At 41.7% G+C, this 18,165-nt stretch overlaps 1 protein-coding gene across 3 annotated transcripts in view; it reads right to left on the bottom strand.

Annotated features, from left to right (window-relative positions):
- Stk3 (serine/threonine kinase 3) overlaps nucleotides 1-17,664 on the bottom strand; it is a 306,970-nt gene extending 289,306 nt beyond the window's left edge. For 2 of the 3 annotated variants that reach the window (XM_029469538.2, XM_021183619.3), the window contains exon 1: nucleotides 17,455-17,664. Coding sequence is in view for 1 of the 3 variants with exons in the window: in XM_021183619.3 (XP_021039278.1) it covers nucleotides 17,455-17,480 (26 nt within the window). In the remaining 2 variants the exon portion in view is untranslated. Of the gene's footprint in view, nucleotides 1-11,090; nucleotides 11,118-17,454 lie in introns of those variants that run through there. The other variant, XM_029469541.2, reaches the window with a different exon arrangement.
- Between the last annotated feature and the right edge of the window lie 501 nt (nucleotides 17,665-18,165).

Genomic DNA, 18,165 nt, shown 5'->3' with positions numbered 1-18,165 from the left:
CCTCTTTCCAGCCAAGGTTTCTAGTCCCTAAAGAAAGGAAGATATCCGAAGATGAAAAGGTATCCATTGCTAATGAATCAGTAGGATTAGTATTGTAAAAATGGCCATCTTACCAAAAGCAAACTACAGATTCAGGGCAATCTCCATCAAAATTCCAGCACAATTCTTCACAGATCTTGAAAGAACAATTCTCAACTTCATATGGAAAAACAAAAAAACACAGGATAGTAAAAATGATACTGAACAATAAAAGAACTTCTGGAGGTATCACCATCGTGTACTACAGAGTAACAATAATAAAAACTGCATGGTATTGGTATAGAAACAGGGAAATGGATCAATGGAACCAAATCAAAGACCCAGAAATATCCCATACACCTATGGACATTTGATTTTTGACAAAGAAGCCAAAACAATACAATAGAACAGGGAGAGCATCTTCAATAAAGGGTGCTGGTCTAACCAGGGTTCTACAGGTAAAAGAATGCAAATTGATCCATATTTGCACAAAACTCAAGCCCAAATGAATCAAAGAAAAACCAGATACAATGGATCTAATACAAGAGAAAGTGGGGAAAACCCTTAAACTCAATGGCACAGGAGAAAATTTCCTGAACAGAACACCAAGAGCTCAAGCACTAAGGTCAAGAATTAATAAATGGGACCTCATGAAACTAAAAAGCATCTATAAGACAAAAGCCACTGCTGTCGAGAGGTCAAAACGACAGCCTACAGATTGAGAAAAGACCTTCACTGACCCTACATCTGACAGAGAGCTAATATATAAAGAATTCAAGAATTTAGACTCCAAAAATCCAAATAATCTAGTCAAAAAATGGGGTACAGGACTAAAAAGAATTCTCAACAGAGCAATCTCAAATGGCTGAGAAGCTTAAAGAAATGTTGAACATTCTTGGTCATCAGGGAAATTCAAATCAAAAGGACCCTGAAACTCCACCTTACACCAATCAGAATGGCTAAGACCAAAATTCAAGTGGCAGCAAGGATGTGGAGAAAAGGGAACACTCCTCTATTGCCGATGGGATTGCAAGCTCGTACAGTCACTCTAGAAACCTCTATGGTGGTTCCTCAGAAAATTGGAGGACCAAGATATACCACTCCTAGACACACACCCAAAAGATGCCCCACCCTGCCAAAGGGACACATACACTACTATGTTCATAGCAGCCTTATTCATAATAGCCAGAAACCAGAAGCAAGTCCTTCAACCAAAGAATGGATACAGGAAATGTAGTACATTTACATAATGGAATAGTTTACTATCCAGCTATTAAAAACAAAGACATGAATTTCACAGGCAAATTAATGAACTTGACAATATCATCCTGAGGTAACCCATATCAAAACAGACATGCATGGTATGGACTCATTGATAAGTGGATATTATCCAAAAAGTTCAAAATACCCATGATATATCCCACAGACCCAAAGAAGTTAAACAAGATGGCAGGCCCAAATGAGAATGCTTGAATCCCACTTAGAAGGGGGAACAAAAAAATCATGGGAGGCAGCAGGAGGGAAGAACCTGGGTAAGAGAGAAGGAGGCAACGGGACTAGGAAGGCAGGATCAGGCATGGGGAGAGAAAGGAGAGAGGTCTAGATGGTCAGGAAAATGAATGGAAATATGCAATTACCAGTAGTGAGAGGTGGGGGAAGTCACAGAAACCAAGGATGAGGGAGGTTCCCAGGAGTTAATGCAGATGACCCTAGCCGAAATGCCCAAAAGTTGGGACATAGAATCTAAAGAGACCACCCCCAGTAGTTAGACAGGACCCCCCTGTAGAGGGATGGAGTCACCAACCCACCTACAAAATTTTTGACCCAAAATTGGTCCTGTCTAAAAGAAATGCAGGGATAAAGATGGAGCAGAGACTGGAGGAATGGCCAACCAGGGACCAGCTCAACTCAAGACCCATCTCCCACAGGCACACTATTAATGATGTTATGTTGTACATGCAGACAGAAGCCTAGCAGAGCAGCCCTCTGAGAGGCTCCACCCAGAAGCCAACTGAAACAGGTGCAAATACTCACAGCCAACATTGGACGGAGGCTGGGGCCCCTGTGGAAGAGTTAGAGGGAAAGGTGAAGGCCCTCAAGGAGACTGAAGACCCCTGGGAGCTCCTAGAGCCTGGGAGACACCAACCAAAGAGCATACATGGGCTAGTCTAAGGTCCCAGGCACATATGTAGCAAAAACTTGTCTGGCCTCAGTGGGAGAGATGTGCCTAATCCTGCAGAGACTTGATGCACCCAGATAGGGGAGTTGTTCTCTCAGAGGCAAAGGGGAGGGGAAGGAGGGAGAAATAAATAATTTTTAAATAATAAAAAAATAAACATTCTCTAGGTCACATATAGTGACAAAAATGAATCTACAATATCAAACATCTTTTCTATGTCAACTAGGGGAAGTACATTTTTCCTCAAACTACTAAAATTCAGGGGTCATCTTTTTCTGCTCATTTCTGCTTTTCTAAAGCTAAACAATTTATAAATGGTCAGTAAATGTTTAATTCTAGATGTTTATGCGCCCAAGTGAAAGCTGTCCCTGTAAGTCCTCAGAGAGTTATGAATATTCCTAAAGATGCTGACCCTATCAGAACCACATTCTCTAAACATTTTGGAAATTATCTTCAGAGACATGTACTTTACAAGTTATACTTTAACTGCCCTGTAACTCTCAGAAAGGTATTATTACAGAGACAAATATACTAAGACAGAGACGTAAAACAACTTGTCTGTCACTCTATCTATCTATTACTGGAACTAAGCCCTCCCTGCCTTTGATGCTTTTAAGCATCTGCCTGTGTCACGGTTCCTATAATAGACAGATACAACCCGATGCCTGTGTCACGGTTCCTATAATAGACAGATACAACACAATGCCTGTGTCACGGTTCCTATAATAGACAGATACAACCCGATGCTTTTATGTGCATTTACCTTTAGAAAATATGTTAACGGGGGAATAAGTTAGATGCTCTCACTACGATGTGCCCAGACCATCTAAGAAAACAGATACAATAGAAGAATTTTTTAATTAAATGAAAGTGTTGTTTTCAGCTCTTTCTACTTCCTCTCAGATTGGGCTCTTTGCCCAAATGTTCTATAAAATTATACTTTCCTGGCAAGGAAATCAAAGGGAAAAGATAAGATTCTTCTCTATCCTTTCCTCCCCGAGCTCTGGTTTCTGTTTCCTGAGAATGTTTTTCTATTTCCCGTCAAGTGGAAAGTGACATTATTCCTTATTGTTTCTTGTAAGAAACTTACATGAAGTTAGATACTCCCTGTCCCTGAAGTATTTCACTGCAGTCACTTTCTTAATAACTGATTGTTTTCAAAATCTGCAAGTTCAGAAAATATGGACAAAATGACAGATTTGAAAATGCCTGAACATATCCATGTCCAAAAAATAAAAAATAAAAGCCCAGACGGGTATGATGATGCACCCTGTTAAAGTCCAGCACAGAGGGTCATCCTCACTACATAGCAAGTTCAAGGCCAGCCTGGGCTACCAGATCTTTACTGGTGTGGTTGGAGGGGTGCAGGTACTTCCACATGAAACACACAACACACAAAGATCTACCTGTGGATCTACCATAGAGAGAAAGAACCACATAATCTGCACCAAGACACTCCTTACACTTCAAACCTGGATCAACTCACAGATACTGCTAGTCACTTATTTCCGCAAACCTCGAATATTCCTAAACTGATATAACACCCAACGAACCCTCTAACAGAACCTTCACATCAAGCCAAGTTCACATTTGGACAACAGTAAAGCGTCTGAATCATTCAACCGTCTGTATCTGACTCAGTACTGTGCAGCGGCACTCACATGCAGGCATGGGAGCTGTGTAGACAACCACTACTGTCTGCAGTCTGTACAGACATTGCTCTGCTTGCCCCCAGTTCTACACACGTTACTTCTCTACACTCCACAGGGATTCTGTCTTAGTCAGGGTTTCTATTCCTGCACAAACATCATGACCAAGAAGCAAGTTGGGGAGGAAAGGGTTTATTCGCCTTACACTTCCATACTGCTGTTCATCACCAAAGGAAGTCAGGACTGGAACTCAAGCAGGTCAGAAAGCAGGAGCTGATGCAGAAGCCATGGAGGGATGTTCTTCACTGGCTTGCCTCCCCTGGCTTGCTCAGCCTGCTCTCTTATAGAACCCAAGACTACCAGCCCAGGGATGGTCCCACCCACAAGGGGCCTTTCCCCCTTGATCACTAATTGAGAAAATGCCTTACAGTTGGATCTCATGGAGGCATTTCCTTAACTGAAGCTCCTTTCTCTGTGATAACTCCAGCTGTGTCAAGTTGACACAAAAATAGCCAGTACAATTGACCCCTTGTCAACTTGACACACAAACACATCACTAGTAAGCCTCAACCCTTACATTCTTATTCATCCCCAAGATCTAAATAACTTTAAAAGTCCCACAGTCTTTACATATTCTTAAAATTTCAATCTCTTTAAAATATCCATCTCTTTTAAAAATCCAAAGTCTTTTTACAATTAAAAGTCTCTTAACTGTGGGTTCCACTAAAACAGTTTCTTCCTTCAAGAGGGAAAATATGAGGGCACAGTCACAATCAAAGCAAAAATCAATCTCCAACCGTCCAACGTCTGGGATCCAACTCACGATCTTCTGGGCTCCTCCAAGGGCTTGGGTCACTTCTCCAGCTATGCCCTTTGTAGCACACACGTCGTCCTCTGGGCTCCAGATGCCTGTACTCCACTGCTGCTGCTGCTCTTGGTGGTCATCTCATGGTACTGGCATCTCCAAAACACTGCATGACCCCTTCAGTCCTGGGCCTTCAATTGCAACTGAGGCTGCACCTTCACCAATGGCCTTCCATGGCCTCTCACAGTGCCGAGCCTCAGCTCCTCTGCATGACCCCTTCATGCCTTCAAAACCAGTACCACCTGGGTGACCCTTACACATTACCAAGTCCTGCTGCAGAAGGAGTACAACCTTGCCTATCTCTGGAACACAGCCTCTTTGTGCTTTCAGAAAACACTTCCCAGAAGATGTCACCTCAACGATGCTGGTCTCTTCTTAATCACCGCTAATTTCTTAGCTCCAGCTAACCAGCATCAATAGTCCCAGTAATGCAAAGTTTTTGCTTTAGTAGTTCTGGTATCTTGTTAATCACAGCTGATTCTTCAGCCCCAGCTAACCAGAACTACAAAATCTTCACAATCAAAACAGCAATGGCCCTGAAAAGAGTCTTTAATTTTCCCTCTGAAATTTCACAAACCAGACCTCCATCTTCTGCACTGTTCTCAACATTATCTTCCAAGCTCCTACACAACATCTGACAGAGCTCTTAACAACGAATGGATCTTCAAGCCCAAAGTTCCAAAGTCCTTCCACAGTCCTCCCCAAAACATGGTCAGGTTGTCACAGGAATACCCCACTCTGCTGGTACCAATTTGTCTTAGTCAGGGTTTCTATTCCTGCACAAACATCATGACCAAGAAGCAAGTTGGGGAGGAAAGGGTTTATTCGCCTTACACTTCCATACTGCTGTTCATCACCAAAGGAAGTCAGGACTGGAACTCAAGCAGGTCAGAAAGCAGGAGCTGATGCAGAAGCCATGGAGGGATGTTCTTCACTGGCTTGCCTCCCCTGGCTTGCTCAGCCTACTCTTTTATAGAACCCAAGACTACCAGCCCAGGGATGGTCCTACCCACAAGGGGCCTTTCCCCCTTGATCACTAATTGAGAAAATGCCTTACAGTTGGATCTCATGGAGGCATTTCCTTAACTGAAGCTCCTTTCTCTGTGATAACTCCAGCTGTGTCAAGTTGACACAAAAATAGCCAGTACAGATTCCATTCCTTCCAATTTTTTTTTAATTTCTTAGAAATCATGACTACAAATTTTGTTCAAAGCAATAACATCTCTTCACTCTATAATCAAACTGCATGGGCTGTTGAAGATGTAGACACTCTAAAGTTGTCTTTTACATTTTCTGTATGCACAAATACACTTTTATATACAGAAGACAAGACAAGCTTAAATTCTACTCAAAAACGTAAGGCCTGAAATCTGGCTGTTGGTTTGGAGTCTTTTATTTTTCTAGATCCTTTTCACTTACAAGTAGTTACCGAAAAGCACTAAAAATGAGAAACTAGAAGTTCAGATCACTAAAAATGAGAAACTAGAAGTTCAGATCAAACTGAAGAACATGTAGTTAAAGTCTACAGTCTTTTATGTACCATTTGAGTCTATACATACCCAATTTCTGACTAAAACTTAGGAAATACATGTAATAGAAAGGAACTATCCAAAGAAAAGATCTCTGCCTTAATCAATGCTCTATTGCTGTGAAGAGACACCATGACCATGTAGGCTTAGTCCAGTCATCATGGCAGGAAGCATGGCAGCTCATATGCAGACAAGGTACTGGAACAGGAGCTCAGAGTTCACATCTGGATCCACAAGCAGCAGGAAGAGAGAGCCACGCTTGAGCTTCTGAAACACCAAATCCCAACCCTGATGATACCCTTCCTCCAAAAAGGCCACACTTATTCCAAAAAGGACACACCTCCTAATAGCGCCACTCCCTAATGACCAAGCATTCATATATACAAGCCTATACGAGTCATTACTATTCAAACCATAAGCTCAAAATTGATAGTGACATCATACTTTAACAGAATGAACCAGAGTTCTCCTACCTTCAGTTAGTACCAGGATGAGGGTTTTAATATATCACTTCTCACCAAAAGAAACTAGAGCTTCTTGGAGAAATGGTTAAACCCAAATCTGGAAGAGGAAATGGCAAGTGTTTTGTCACAGCAGACAAGAAAATAATCAAAGACCATCAGGGCCATCTTCTCTCCTAAAATGACTGACAACACAAAGAAAAATTTGAGCTTAAAGGTAATAACTGCAGTAGCTAAAAATCCATCTCCCCTCAATGGCTCTTAAGACAAAGAAAGAATGTGTCCCTTATGAAGAAAGAAAAGAACTAACTCGTTAAACACCAGCCAGCAACAGAAAAGAAACAAGTACTTATCCTGTGGTCTTTTATTAATGATACCACTGGGAATCAAAGAGGAAGTGAGAGGAAGTGGTTTATAAATACAATCCAAGTAACAAATGAAATCAAAATGATTCACACAGATTTCCACCATTTTGCAACACCAAATAAATTAAAAGAAATAAACACTAACCATTAGCAGATGCTGCTCCCTGATCCCCAAAAATGGGAGACAATTAAACATTAAGCGACTCATAAGGTCTTGCCAACCCTACCTATAACAATGCCTAAGGGATCCAACTTGAACCTGATCCATCTCTGAATCCAGCTGCCCATTTGCTGGAACTACACAGCACAAAGAAGTCAGCCAGTCTGAGCCCTGAGGAAGCAATCAGGAAAAGAGAGATTGTGGGAACCTACAGCTCCAACAACCTGGGTTCTTCAATGGGGAAAGAAAAGGGACAGAAGACTAACAGCCCCCATCATAACTACAGGTTATTACTGAGAATGCCAAGATAATGGTTACTCTGTGAAGAAAATGCTCCTGCCTGGTTATTACAAACATGTCTGTCTTAGAACAGCTCCCCGAGCAGTATGTGCATATTGCACTGGTTTTGATTCTGTAACATCTAAATATCTGACCATATCTAAAACAAGTTAGGTGTGCTTCTATGGTTTAATCTGATTAAAGCAACAAGCAAAGGAATGACTCTAACATCCAATTTTCCTCCTTACATGCTTCCTCTTCCAAGAGAATCACCTAGCCTCACACTTGAGACCAATACAAATCATTTTTCTATCAGTGTAGAAATCCAAGACAGAGATTATAGCCAAACCTGTTCCTCTTTTAGTCACCCTGACTCAACCCCAGATCCCAAGTTGTTCAAGCACAGAGGAGTCTAGGCTAATTCTGAATGTAGGCTATCAGTGAATACTTCATTTCTAAATCCAAACTATAACTTTTATCTGTCCACTTATTTTCCTCTCCACTGACTACACCAGCTTTATGGATTATTTTAAGTGCCTCCTGTTTCCTGTGTGTGCATTTTATCATATTTTACGTTTTATGAGTGTTTTGCTTGTACATGTGTATGCACACTGGATGCATGCCTGGTACCCATAGATGCCAGAAGAGGGAGTCAGATCCCCTACAAGTGGGGTTTCTGACGGTTGTGAGCTCTCATGTGAGTAGAAGGAACCAAACCCAGGTCCTCCCCAAGAGCAGTAGGGTCTTTAACTACTGAGGCAGCTCTCAAGCTCTGTTTTCTTATAAACTCTTCATGATCTACCCCGAGTAAACATAATGGCCTCCTTAAAGTATAAGTTCCTTAAAACCCTTCTTTAAACCCTTTAATGACAGCCCACAACATCTGGCCTAACTCCAATCCCTCCCATCACAGACATCACTGCCTCTCTGACATCATCTCCCACTACCTGCTCCCATCCTCCCAGGCCATAATGATCTTGCTTCAGTCTCTCCTTCATGCAATCTCACATCCTTCCTGCATGCTGAGTTACTCTCTGAGTCACCATCACCACCCTCCAACTGAGTTTCTCAGTGTCATGCTGGAGTCTAAACCCCCATCAGGGACCCTCCTCCCAGTTCCCTATTAAGGTTCCACTGCTTGTCTGTGTTATGTCCAGCTCCGGAAGCTCAAGCTCCACTTGGAGATGTGACAATATACTCACCAGTTGGTACTGGACAGCAATAGATAAATATTTAATGTATAAATAAGCAAGCATATGAATGAACCCAACACTGAAAGCCATGAGTAGTGATCACTAAGAAAACCAGTTTTCACAAGAAATAGGAGAAAGAATAAACAACATGTTATGTGGCTCAAGAGAGAGAGAATTTAGAAAATTTTGTCCGTTATCTTCAGTTTATGCCTTCCTCCAATATATAATTAGTCAATGAAGTTTAACAAGTTTAACTTGCATTCCTTTCTAATTGTAGTGTGTGCTAGGTCCACTGACTCAGAAAACATTCTGGTCCTAAAAGTGAAAGGTGACCTGGATACAAAATAATATTCTATGTTTTAAATACAGAAATCTTCCATCCTTAGAACACAAACATTTAACAATTTCCACAATTGCACATGTGTGTATCAACATTCTGATTACTGAAAATTGTATTCTATTTGCCTCTACTTACAAAGATGTCAAATTAACCCACAGACTAGTTCAGATCCCAGTGTAGTGCTAACTATATCAATTGTTAGTTATCATCTGGCAATCCTCATTTTCCTCTGAAGTTCTTTTTTAAGATGTAATCTTTGATGTACTTTCAAAAATTCAAAGTAATCTGAGCTTTAATATTCATAGCATATAATAAACATAACTCCAAACATGTCTGTTTCCATATCTGCTACTTCCATTCATTTAACTTGAGACATTGTTGTTGTTGTTGCTGTTGTTGTTGTTGTTGTTGTTATAAGAAAATATTTTAAATACAGAATCTTTGTTCTAGGAGCTATGGGCTTCTTGAAATTAGAATAATCCAAGTACACATGTGACAACAAAGAAGGTTTTTTTTTTCTTTGAAGCCAAAAATAAATAAATAAAAGATCTAGCCCAGAGCATTATATTCTCTGCTAGATTTTATTTATTTTCTCTTGGGGAAGGAAAATGAAAAGTCTTCTTAGCTACAGGCGGTGGAACTAGTAGTCAGAACTGAGGTCATCATCTCTACGGCTGGATGTTTCTCAGAACACACCAGGAGTCAAATGACCTTTGCCTCACGGCAACCTTCATATATCACATATTCCTTCTTAAACATCAACTATCACAGGTCATCATTTCACATTCCCCATACTTTAACTGGACACACAGAATTATTCCCAAAACAGGAAATTTAAATAGTGTCCTCAGTCTCCATCATCTTTTCCATTTTGAAAATGTTAAGAGAATATTTCTATAGCATCTATCAGTCACTAGTGCACTGCCCACCTGGCCTCCCTGAGCCATCATCTCTATTAAGTACAACGAAGATGGCAATGAAATCAGTCCCCAACCATCACTAAAATATACACCAACAATGTCTTCTCAAACCGCAAATCATAATTCCATAGTAAAACATGAAAGTAATTCAGTGTAAGATCATCTTTTCTTAATGAGACAAACCAGAAAACAGAGCATATTTCATAAAACTTCTATTTTGAGATACAGACACAAGCACACAGACCCATATACATACACACATGCAGAGGAATCTCTGTATTTATATTTCAAAACATGTGTTTTGGAAGTGAGTAATGTATGGTCATCTGATGTGATAACATCTCTAGATCAACAAAGCCTTGTTTCAAACTAAGCTTTTTTAATTCTTCAAATTCTATCCATTCATTTTTCCCTTTCAATCCAAACAAAAGGTATTCAATTTAAACTTTTCACTTTTAATTCAAGAATTTAATACATGAATATATTGCACTTACATAACTTCTACCTCTCCCTCCCAATCAAATTATCTCTCAAATTTATGACCTCTTCCTCCGTAAACATTGATTATATGTGTGTATGATATATACACATATGTATGTATATTATTATTAATCAAACAACCTAATGAATCCAATTAGTTACTATCGCCCATATGTGTTTAGGGCTGATCACTTAAGGTCCAGCAACCTCACAGTTTGTTAACAATCTATAACTTTGTCTAACTCGTCTAGAGATGGAGCCTTGTGTACTCTTCCCCAGCCCATGCTGGCATGTCAGCTACTATGGGCTCACACAGTCTTATGCTGGCAATCATCCTGTTAAAAGTTCATAATGCAGTATCCTTGATATCATGTCCAGAAGCCACACTCTCAGCAGTCCTCCCGTCATATGGCTCGTTCCATCCCCTCTTCCAGGACACTTCCTGAGCCTGAGGTGCAGGGGTTGTATTATGTATGTCCCATTTGAGGCTGAGCACTCCAAAGTCACCTCTCCTCTGCATTCTGATCAGTTCTGAATCTCTGTTGCAGCCTCCATCTGCCTGCTGCAAAAACACAGCTCCTTTGGTGAGGGGGTTGCACTTATCTATTAGGTTAAGGACAAGTATTTAGAATGAGGTTAGAAATTATATTACCTTAGAGAAACAGAAGAAACAGGCTCTCCTCTGGTCTATGGCCTCTCCAGCTGTGAGTTCTTAGCTAGGTTTCCAGTACCAGGCATGACTTTCCAAAACACAGTGGGTGGCAACCCCAAGATGTAAGGTCCACTACTGCATTGTTAGGAAGATCTTGTTATGGTTCTCAGGCTTTATAGCTATGTAGGACTGCTGATAACCCTTCTTCCATGACAACTTGCATAGCACCTTCTAGCATTATGAAGACCAGCCCTCAGGGAGGAGGCTTCTAGGTCAATACCAGCTTTACTTCTCCAAGCCCTGTGACCAAAGCATGTGGTATCTTCAGCAATAGGGTCTTACCCTTCAAGATCCGACAAGGAAGCATGAACAATGGCAATTTCTATATTGTCTGGGGAGCTCTTGGAGCTCCCTAACCAACAACTCAAAAGAAGTTATCCCTTGCCTGGCACTGGAGACTTTGTTAGTTAAGTCTATAGCTCCTGGGTATACATTATCATCCATGTGGGGTGACTCCATTTAAATGTGTGTGTGTGTGTGTGTGTGTGTGTGTGTGTGTGTGAGAGAGAGAGACAGACAGACAGACAGACAGACAGACAGACAGAAAGTATGTGCATGTTACATGCTGATGTCCATCAACTGACAAATAGTGAAAATGTAGTACATTTACACAATGAAATTCTATTCAGCTGTAAGGAAAAATGCAATAACAATATCTTCAGGCAAATGGGTAGAACTTAAAATATTATACTGAGTGAGGTGGCACAGAGACAAAAAGATAAGCAGCATATATGCTCTGGATCTTAGTTCCAAATAATTAGGTTTGGGTATAACCCATTGGAATAACCATAGAAACCAGGGCAGTAGACAAGGGATAAGGGGAAGGAGCTGTACAGAGGGAAGAGTGGACACAGAGGCTTTGTAAGGGGAAGAGGAAAACAGGATGAGTAACTTAGCAGGAGAGGAAGAAGGAAGGGTAATGTAGGGAGGGGACAGAAAAGGGATTGATAATCGTCAAGAGGCCTTAGGAAAACCTATTATTAGGTAAGCTTACTTTAAAATACATATGTAATTTATTAAAGCCTTCTTGAATGAGCATTGATTACTTCAAAAAAGAAAAAAAAAGCCAGAAAGATGGCTCAGCAGCTAAAGGCACTTGCCACAAAGCCTGACAACAGGAGTTCAATTCCCAAAACCAACATGGTAGGAGGAAAGAATTGGCTCCTACATGTGCATGTGTACATGTATGTACGTGTATGTACGTGTGTGTGTGTGTGTGTGTATATACATATACATACACATATGCATACACATAAACATATATCTATCACACAAATACAAACATACACCTTACTTCAATAAAGCTAACTGCAACATAATCTGGTTCATAGTCATATTTTTTTCTTTTACTTCAGTACTTGTAAATCCTATCCCTCATTTCTAATGAACAAAGAATAAATTAATCATTGCCCAAAGTCACTAGAGACTCAGTTTGCCTACAGTCTCAATGAGCTGCTGAAGTCTACTCACCTGGAAGTGTTCCACAGGCCACTGTCGCAATCCTCTCCATAAGAAAAAGGCGATTTTATTCACTCATCTAACACAGATCAACAGGAGTGTGGGTTCAACTCCCCAGAGCCACAAAAATTGAACTAAATAAACTAAAATTGGATTAAGCTGGAACCTGCCCTAAGTTAGCTGTCTAAGCTTTTTATGAGTCTGAAAGTTCATCAAAGACAACTCCAACTTCAGCCATGAATAGAAATATCTGACTTATGATTATTTTCATTTTTCAATTATGTAAATATTCTCTGAACCGCTAATTCTTTTACTTCCATCTTCACTTTCCTTCCTTCCCATCATCCATTCATAGCATTTCTTCAGTGTTTACAGCTTGAAGTTGCCTATCTTGACAGCTTACTCACATGCCTTTCTACTGTCTTCACTGTTCCACATCAACTTTTTCTACTACACTCTAATTAATTTCAAATTTTACATAATTTTTTATTTAAAATTTGCCAATTTTAAATATAGTTGAAAACAAGACCCGTTTGGTAAATCATGTCTCTCTGACAATAATAACCATCCTTGCTTCAGCAAAAATTATACAAAATTACATATACTTCCAACAACCAGAGTCCCCACCTTTCTAAAGACCAGTATGACAAAACTGTTAAAAATCTGGGCATCTTGAAACCACTGTGGTCCTAGGATAAATGGTAGGGGCAGCTACATGTATTGCCCGTGTTTTATGTAAGTCTTGTTAGGAATACTAAATCCATGAATTTGAGGGTGAGAGGTGTCACATAAGACTGTATAGGAACCCGAATTGTGATCTAAAACCTGGCTGTACACTATACTCCCCAGCTCCTAGACAAGAGTGATAGCAAAAGAAGGAAAACCTAAAACCAGGTCAAAAGCTACCTGCTTATGTTTTATAAAGGCATGGGTGCAAAGGTCAGATGCCCACTGCAGAATGCTGGGCCATCCTGGGGGTGGGAAGGGATGCAATTGAGAAGAGATGCATACCGAGGGTTTCATATGTATTTAGAATATTGCATTTCTTAAGCTGAATGCTGATACATAAGTATTTATTAAATTAGTTCTCATTATGCTTTAGATCCCTAAAATTTTGTAATGCAAAAAGAATATAGCACACAATCAAATGAATATCATATTAGGAGTCCTGAGGAATATCTCAGGGTGGACAGAAGTATTCAGAGAAGAAACTTTTTGAAGCAGGCTTTAAAGGAAGAAAAAAAAACAGACTACAGGAAAAAATGATAATGCTGATAGCAGTAACAAACTTTTCTTTCTTTCTTTTCTTTTTTTCTTCCCCTCCCCCAACCTCCCTCCCCTTTGAGACAGTATCTTTCTCTATAATCCAAGCTAGCCTGGACTATACTGCATGTAGCCAAGGCTGCCCTCAAATCTATAGTGATCTTCCTTCTCAGCCTATGGACTAGGATTACAGGCATGCACCACCATAGGAAGCTGACACAAACTTTTTTAAAGGAACAGCACAGATTAAAGCAAAACTAGGCAAGCCCCTGCCCTACAGCCCAAATAAAGGCTTCATCTTGTCAGATAGTAACAGAACGAGCTGGGAGGAGACCACAGACTGGATATCTAACAGAGGGGAAAAGGCATAACTGGAATGATATTTTAGCAAAATAAACTGGAAACTACATGCAGGAAAAGTAAAGCCAACTGTGTTCTATGGAGTACTGCAAGACAGCAAAGGGACAAGCGTCTAGAAGCCAGGCCCCATACCCTGCCACTACTCAAAGCACAGCCCTTCCACTGTCAAACAGTTTTTGAAAAGTGCAGCCGGGCGGTGGTGGCGCACGCCTTTAATCCCAGCACTTGGGAGGCAGAGGCAGGGGGATTTCTGAGTTCAAGGCTAGCCTGGTCTACAAAGTGAGTTCCAGGACAGCCAGGGCTACACAGAGAAAACCTGTCTCGAAAACAAACAAACAAACAAACAAAAAAAGAAAAGTGCAACACGGAAGTGCCCAGTTGGGAGGCACTGCTGCAACTCAAGTGTGTTAGTCCCTCTGAAATACAGTAGTCATCTTAAAAATGAGAAGGGGAAATAAAAAGTGAACCCACAAACTTGTTAATAGAAAATTTTCTGGGACCTAATGGGAAACTAAATAAAAGAAGGACGGACTAGCCCCACATTAAAAAAGTCAAATCCTCAGCTAACAGCAGCAACTAATCATACCGGCTCAGACAAGAACAGCCCAGCTCTGCCATGGAAACGCTTCTGAGACAGTGACACTCCTGGCATTCCTACTGAGATTAGAAACCGTGAGCAGAGGGATCCAGAAGGCATAGAAACGATGACCACTATGTGATAGAATTATAAATGGCACCACTCTACATAAAAAAGGAATATACCACTTTTGCAGCCTATCACATCTGGTGCTCTGAGTTCACTTACAAATAAAACACAAACTACCACAAAGAACTGAACATGCTGTGAAGCACTTCACATGAGCCCATTTCATTCCCATGATACAGTTTACAGGTGAAGACATTTAAATTTAGAACTAGCATAGGAAGTGGTAGGGCCAGGATTATTATTTCCAAAATTGAATACCCAAAGCAGGGTATGTAGCAATCTTGTCACATAAAAATGTTTCAGATAGACCATGCAGATGAGGGTGCATGAGCCTTCTAAACAGCACAACAAAATCACCTAATGAGGCTCTGAGAACAAAAGCCCAACATTAAGTCACAATGAGTAAACTTCCTAGCAAACAATAAGATTTCAAAAATAGTAGTTATGTTTTATGATTAGACAGCAAAGGGCAAAGGGGCTACACAGAAACTCACTGTCAGTAACACACAAGCTTCAATTTGGTAAATTCCTAGTCTCTTCATCTATAAAATGAGATTTTATAATCTTTCTCTAATGCAACCGACTGCATAGAGTTGTTGTGAGGATAAATACTATTAATTTGGAAATGCTATAAAATAAAACACTGAGATACTAAGATATAAAAGATTAGCAGTCTGTATCTTTTGCTTATTGCAAATGTCTTCTTGTTGGGACACCAAGATAATGCACTAGATAAAGACACCCGCCACCAAGCCAGATCACCTGAGTTTAAGCCCCAGAACTCAGTGAAAGAAGAGAAACAACTCCTGCAAGCTGTGCTGACTTACACACACGCCATGGCCTGGGTTTACAGAAACACACACACATGAGGTGGAGGGCAGGGATACCAAATCAACAAAATAGAATTTTAAAAACAATCCCTTCCTGCACAGAACTATATCCTAGTCCCAACTATTCCTGAGTCAAAGGCAGAAGGAGCTCTTAAACCCAGGCACTCAAGGCACACTGCACAACATATGAGGGGAAAAACAAAAGAACTAAAAGAATTGCATTTCTAGATTAAAATGAGTCTTTGAAGAAATGGAAATTTAAAATGGAAAGTTTTATGTGCAAGCATGGCTTTGTAAAGTGTAGGTCACTATGGAATTGTCACCCACAACTTCTGACTGTCCAGGTTCACTGATGTCAAGTGCAGGCATTTTCTTACAGCTATAATGAAACTGATAATTTACAGTACAGCCAACCAGCACAGATCTTTTATTTCAATTCAGTCATTCCAGCTGGCCTATGCCATGGTCTCAAAGATCTCCCCTTTACAGCCCTTCCAAAACAGAAAGAAAAAAAAAGTTTCAGGCTTTCTTCCGTTATTGTGGGGAAGGCGAGTATCCAGGGACTACCAGAGGATAGACACCAATAACATGCTAGAATCTAACAACTGACTTGCTTCCAGGGCCCAGAAGGATAGCCTGTCCCTTCTGGGAAACTGTCCACAACCTCCCCTTTTTTGCATCTGAACAGATGGTTTCCAGAACCCAAGGCTCACATGTCAAATCACACAATTCACAACGGTTCTCAAAGTGCCTACCTTTTTAATGATTCCACCTCATGAGTCTAACACCTTACATCTAAATATCTCTAGATATCAGAGCACATGAAGACTTTAATCTTCACTATAGCACTCTCTTAGACAGTTTTGTAAATTATAAATGAAAGTGAGGTTAAATGTTTTACCCAGCGTCAAACAATTATTTTATTCATTCATGGAGAACAGGGAGCAGACATTATGAACGTTTATCAATGGACATTTAGTTTCCTAAGATGATTGAAATGATTAGTTCAAACATATTGTACACAGATGCATCCAATATGTCCATGATTAAACATAAACAATATATAGCATACCAAAGTATCACTGTTTTTACGTGCAAAACTATATGGGGGAGGGATTCTAAGTTAACATTCCATCTATCTTGGATCCATAAATTCTTTAGAACTTTGGGGGGAGGGGGAAACACCTGTCATTGCAGCACATCATAATGTTTTACATTCTGCGTGGCTATTAATATACTTAATTCCTTAAACTGTAAATAAGCAATCTGTCTTCTCAAAGTGAATGGTTATATTATTAAGAAGACTTGAGAGAGAGAGAGAGAGAGAGAGAGAGAGAGAGAGAGAGAGAGAGAGAGAGAATGAGAATGAGAGAAGCGTGCATTGATGTCCTTATCTCCAGGTTTCTCGAATTTACTACTCAAACCCTCCTAGCCACCAGAATGGCCGGGAACCCAGCGATGGCCACTCAATTTGCGGCGCACCAGGCCCTCAGGACGTCGGCACGGGGACTCGGCGTCCCCTCGGGGTCCCTGGCCTCGCAGAGGGACGGAGCCGACCGGTGGGCGCCTGGACCAGGCTGCGCTCAGCGCCGAGCAGGCGGGGACAGGGTCGCGGCGGCAGGCCGGGCCTAGTAGCCCCCGCCCCGCGCCGCTGCTTCCGTCCTCATCCCGCTCCCGCCGTCGTTACCTCTTGGACGCCGGCGGCTGCTCCATGGCGGCCGGTGGCAGAAAGAAGGGCCGAATGGACCGTGAAGGCCGTAGGGAGGAAAGGAGCCCGGGAGCAGCCGGCCGAACGCAAGGGATCACACCGGGAAACTCCCGGGAACTCGGACCAACTTTCACGTAACTCCGCGGCGGATCTCCCTCCCGCTCATGAACGCGGTTCCTCCCGGCCGCCCCGCCCCGCCCCTCGGCCGTGGCCTGCAGCTCCGAGCCGGTGGGAAGAGGCTGGCGCAGCGAGGGTGGGCGGGACGGAGCGCGGACAGGGAGGGTGGGCGGAGCGTATCCCGGGAAAGTGGGCGGAACCTAGCGCGGTCCGGTCCAGAAGAGTGGGCGGGCCCTAGCGCAGTCAAGGAAAGTGAACAGGATGCGCCCTGGAAGGTGGGCGGGGCGGAGCGCGGTCGGGACAGGCGGGCGGGCCTTAGCAGGGCTAGGGAGGGTGGGCGGGGCGCAGCCCGGGACGGGTGGGCGGGTCCAAGCGCTGGTGAGAGTACGTAGAGAAAGGCCACCAAAAGGAGTGCCCAGCTCAGAAAGATGTCTTGCTACCAGAGTGAGACTTTGGCAACCCAAGAGCTACTGTGCTGGTGGAGGGATGCTAGTCCACTTGAGATTTGACTCATTTCTCAGGATTCCCCAAGAATACATGCCAATCGTCTTGTAAATCTGTTTGAAGTAAAAC

Source organism: Mus caroli, unplaced genomic scaffold, assembly GCF_978045245.1.
Source record: "Mus caroli unplaced genomic scaffold, Mus_caroli_1 scaffold_16, whole genome shotgun sequence".
Lineage (NCBI taxonomy): Eukaryota > Metazoa > Chordata > Mammalia > Rodentia > Muridae > Mus > Mus caroli.
This window is presented reverse-complemented; position numbering and strand designations above follow the sequence as displayed.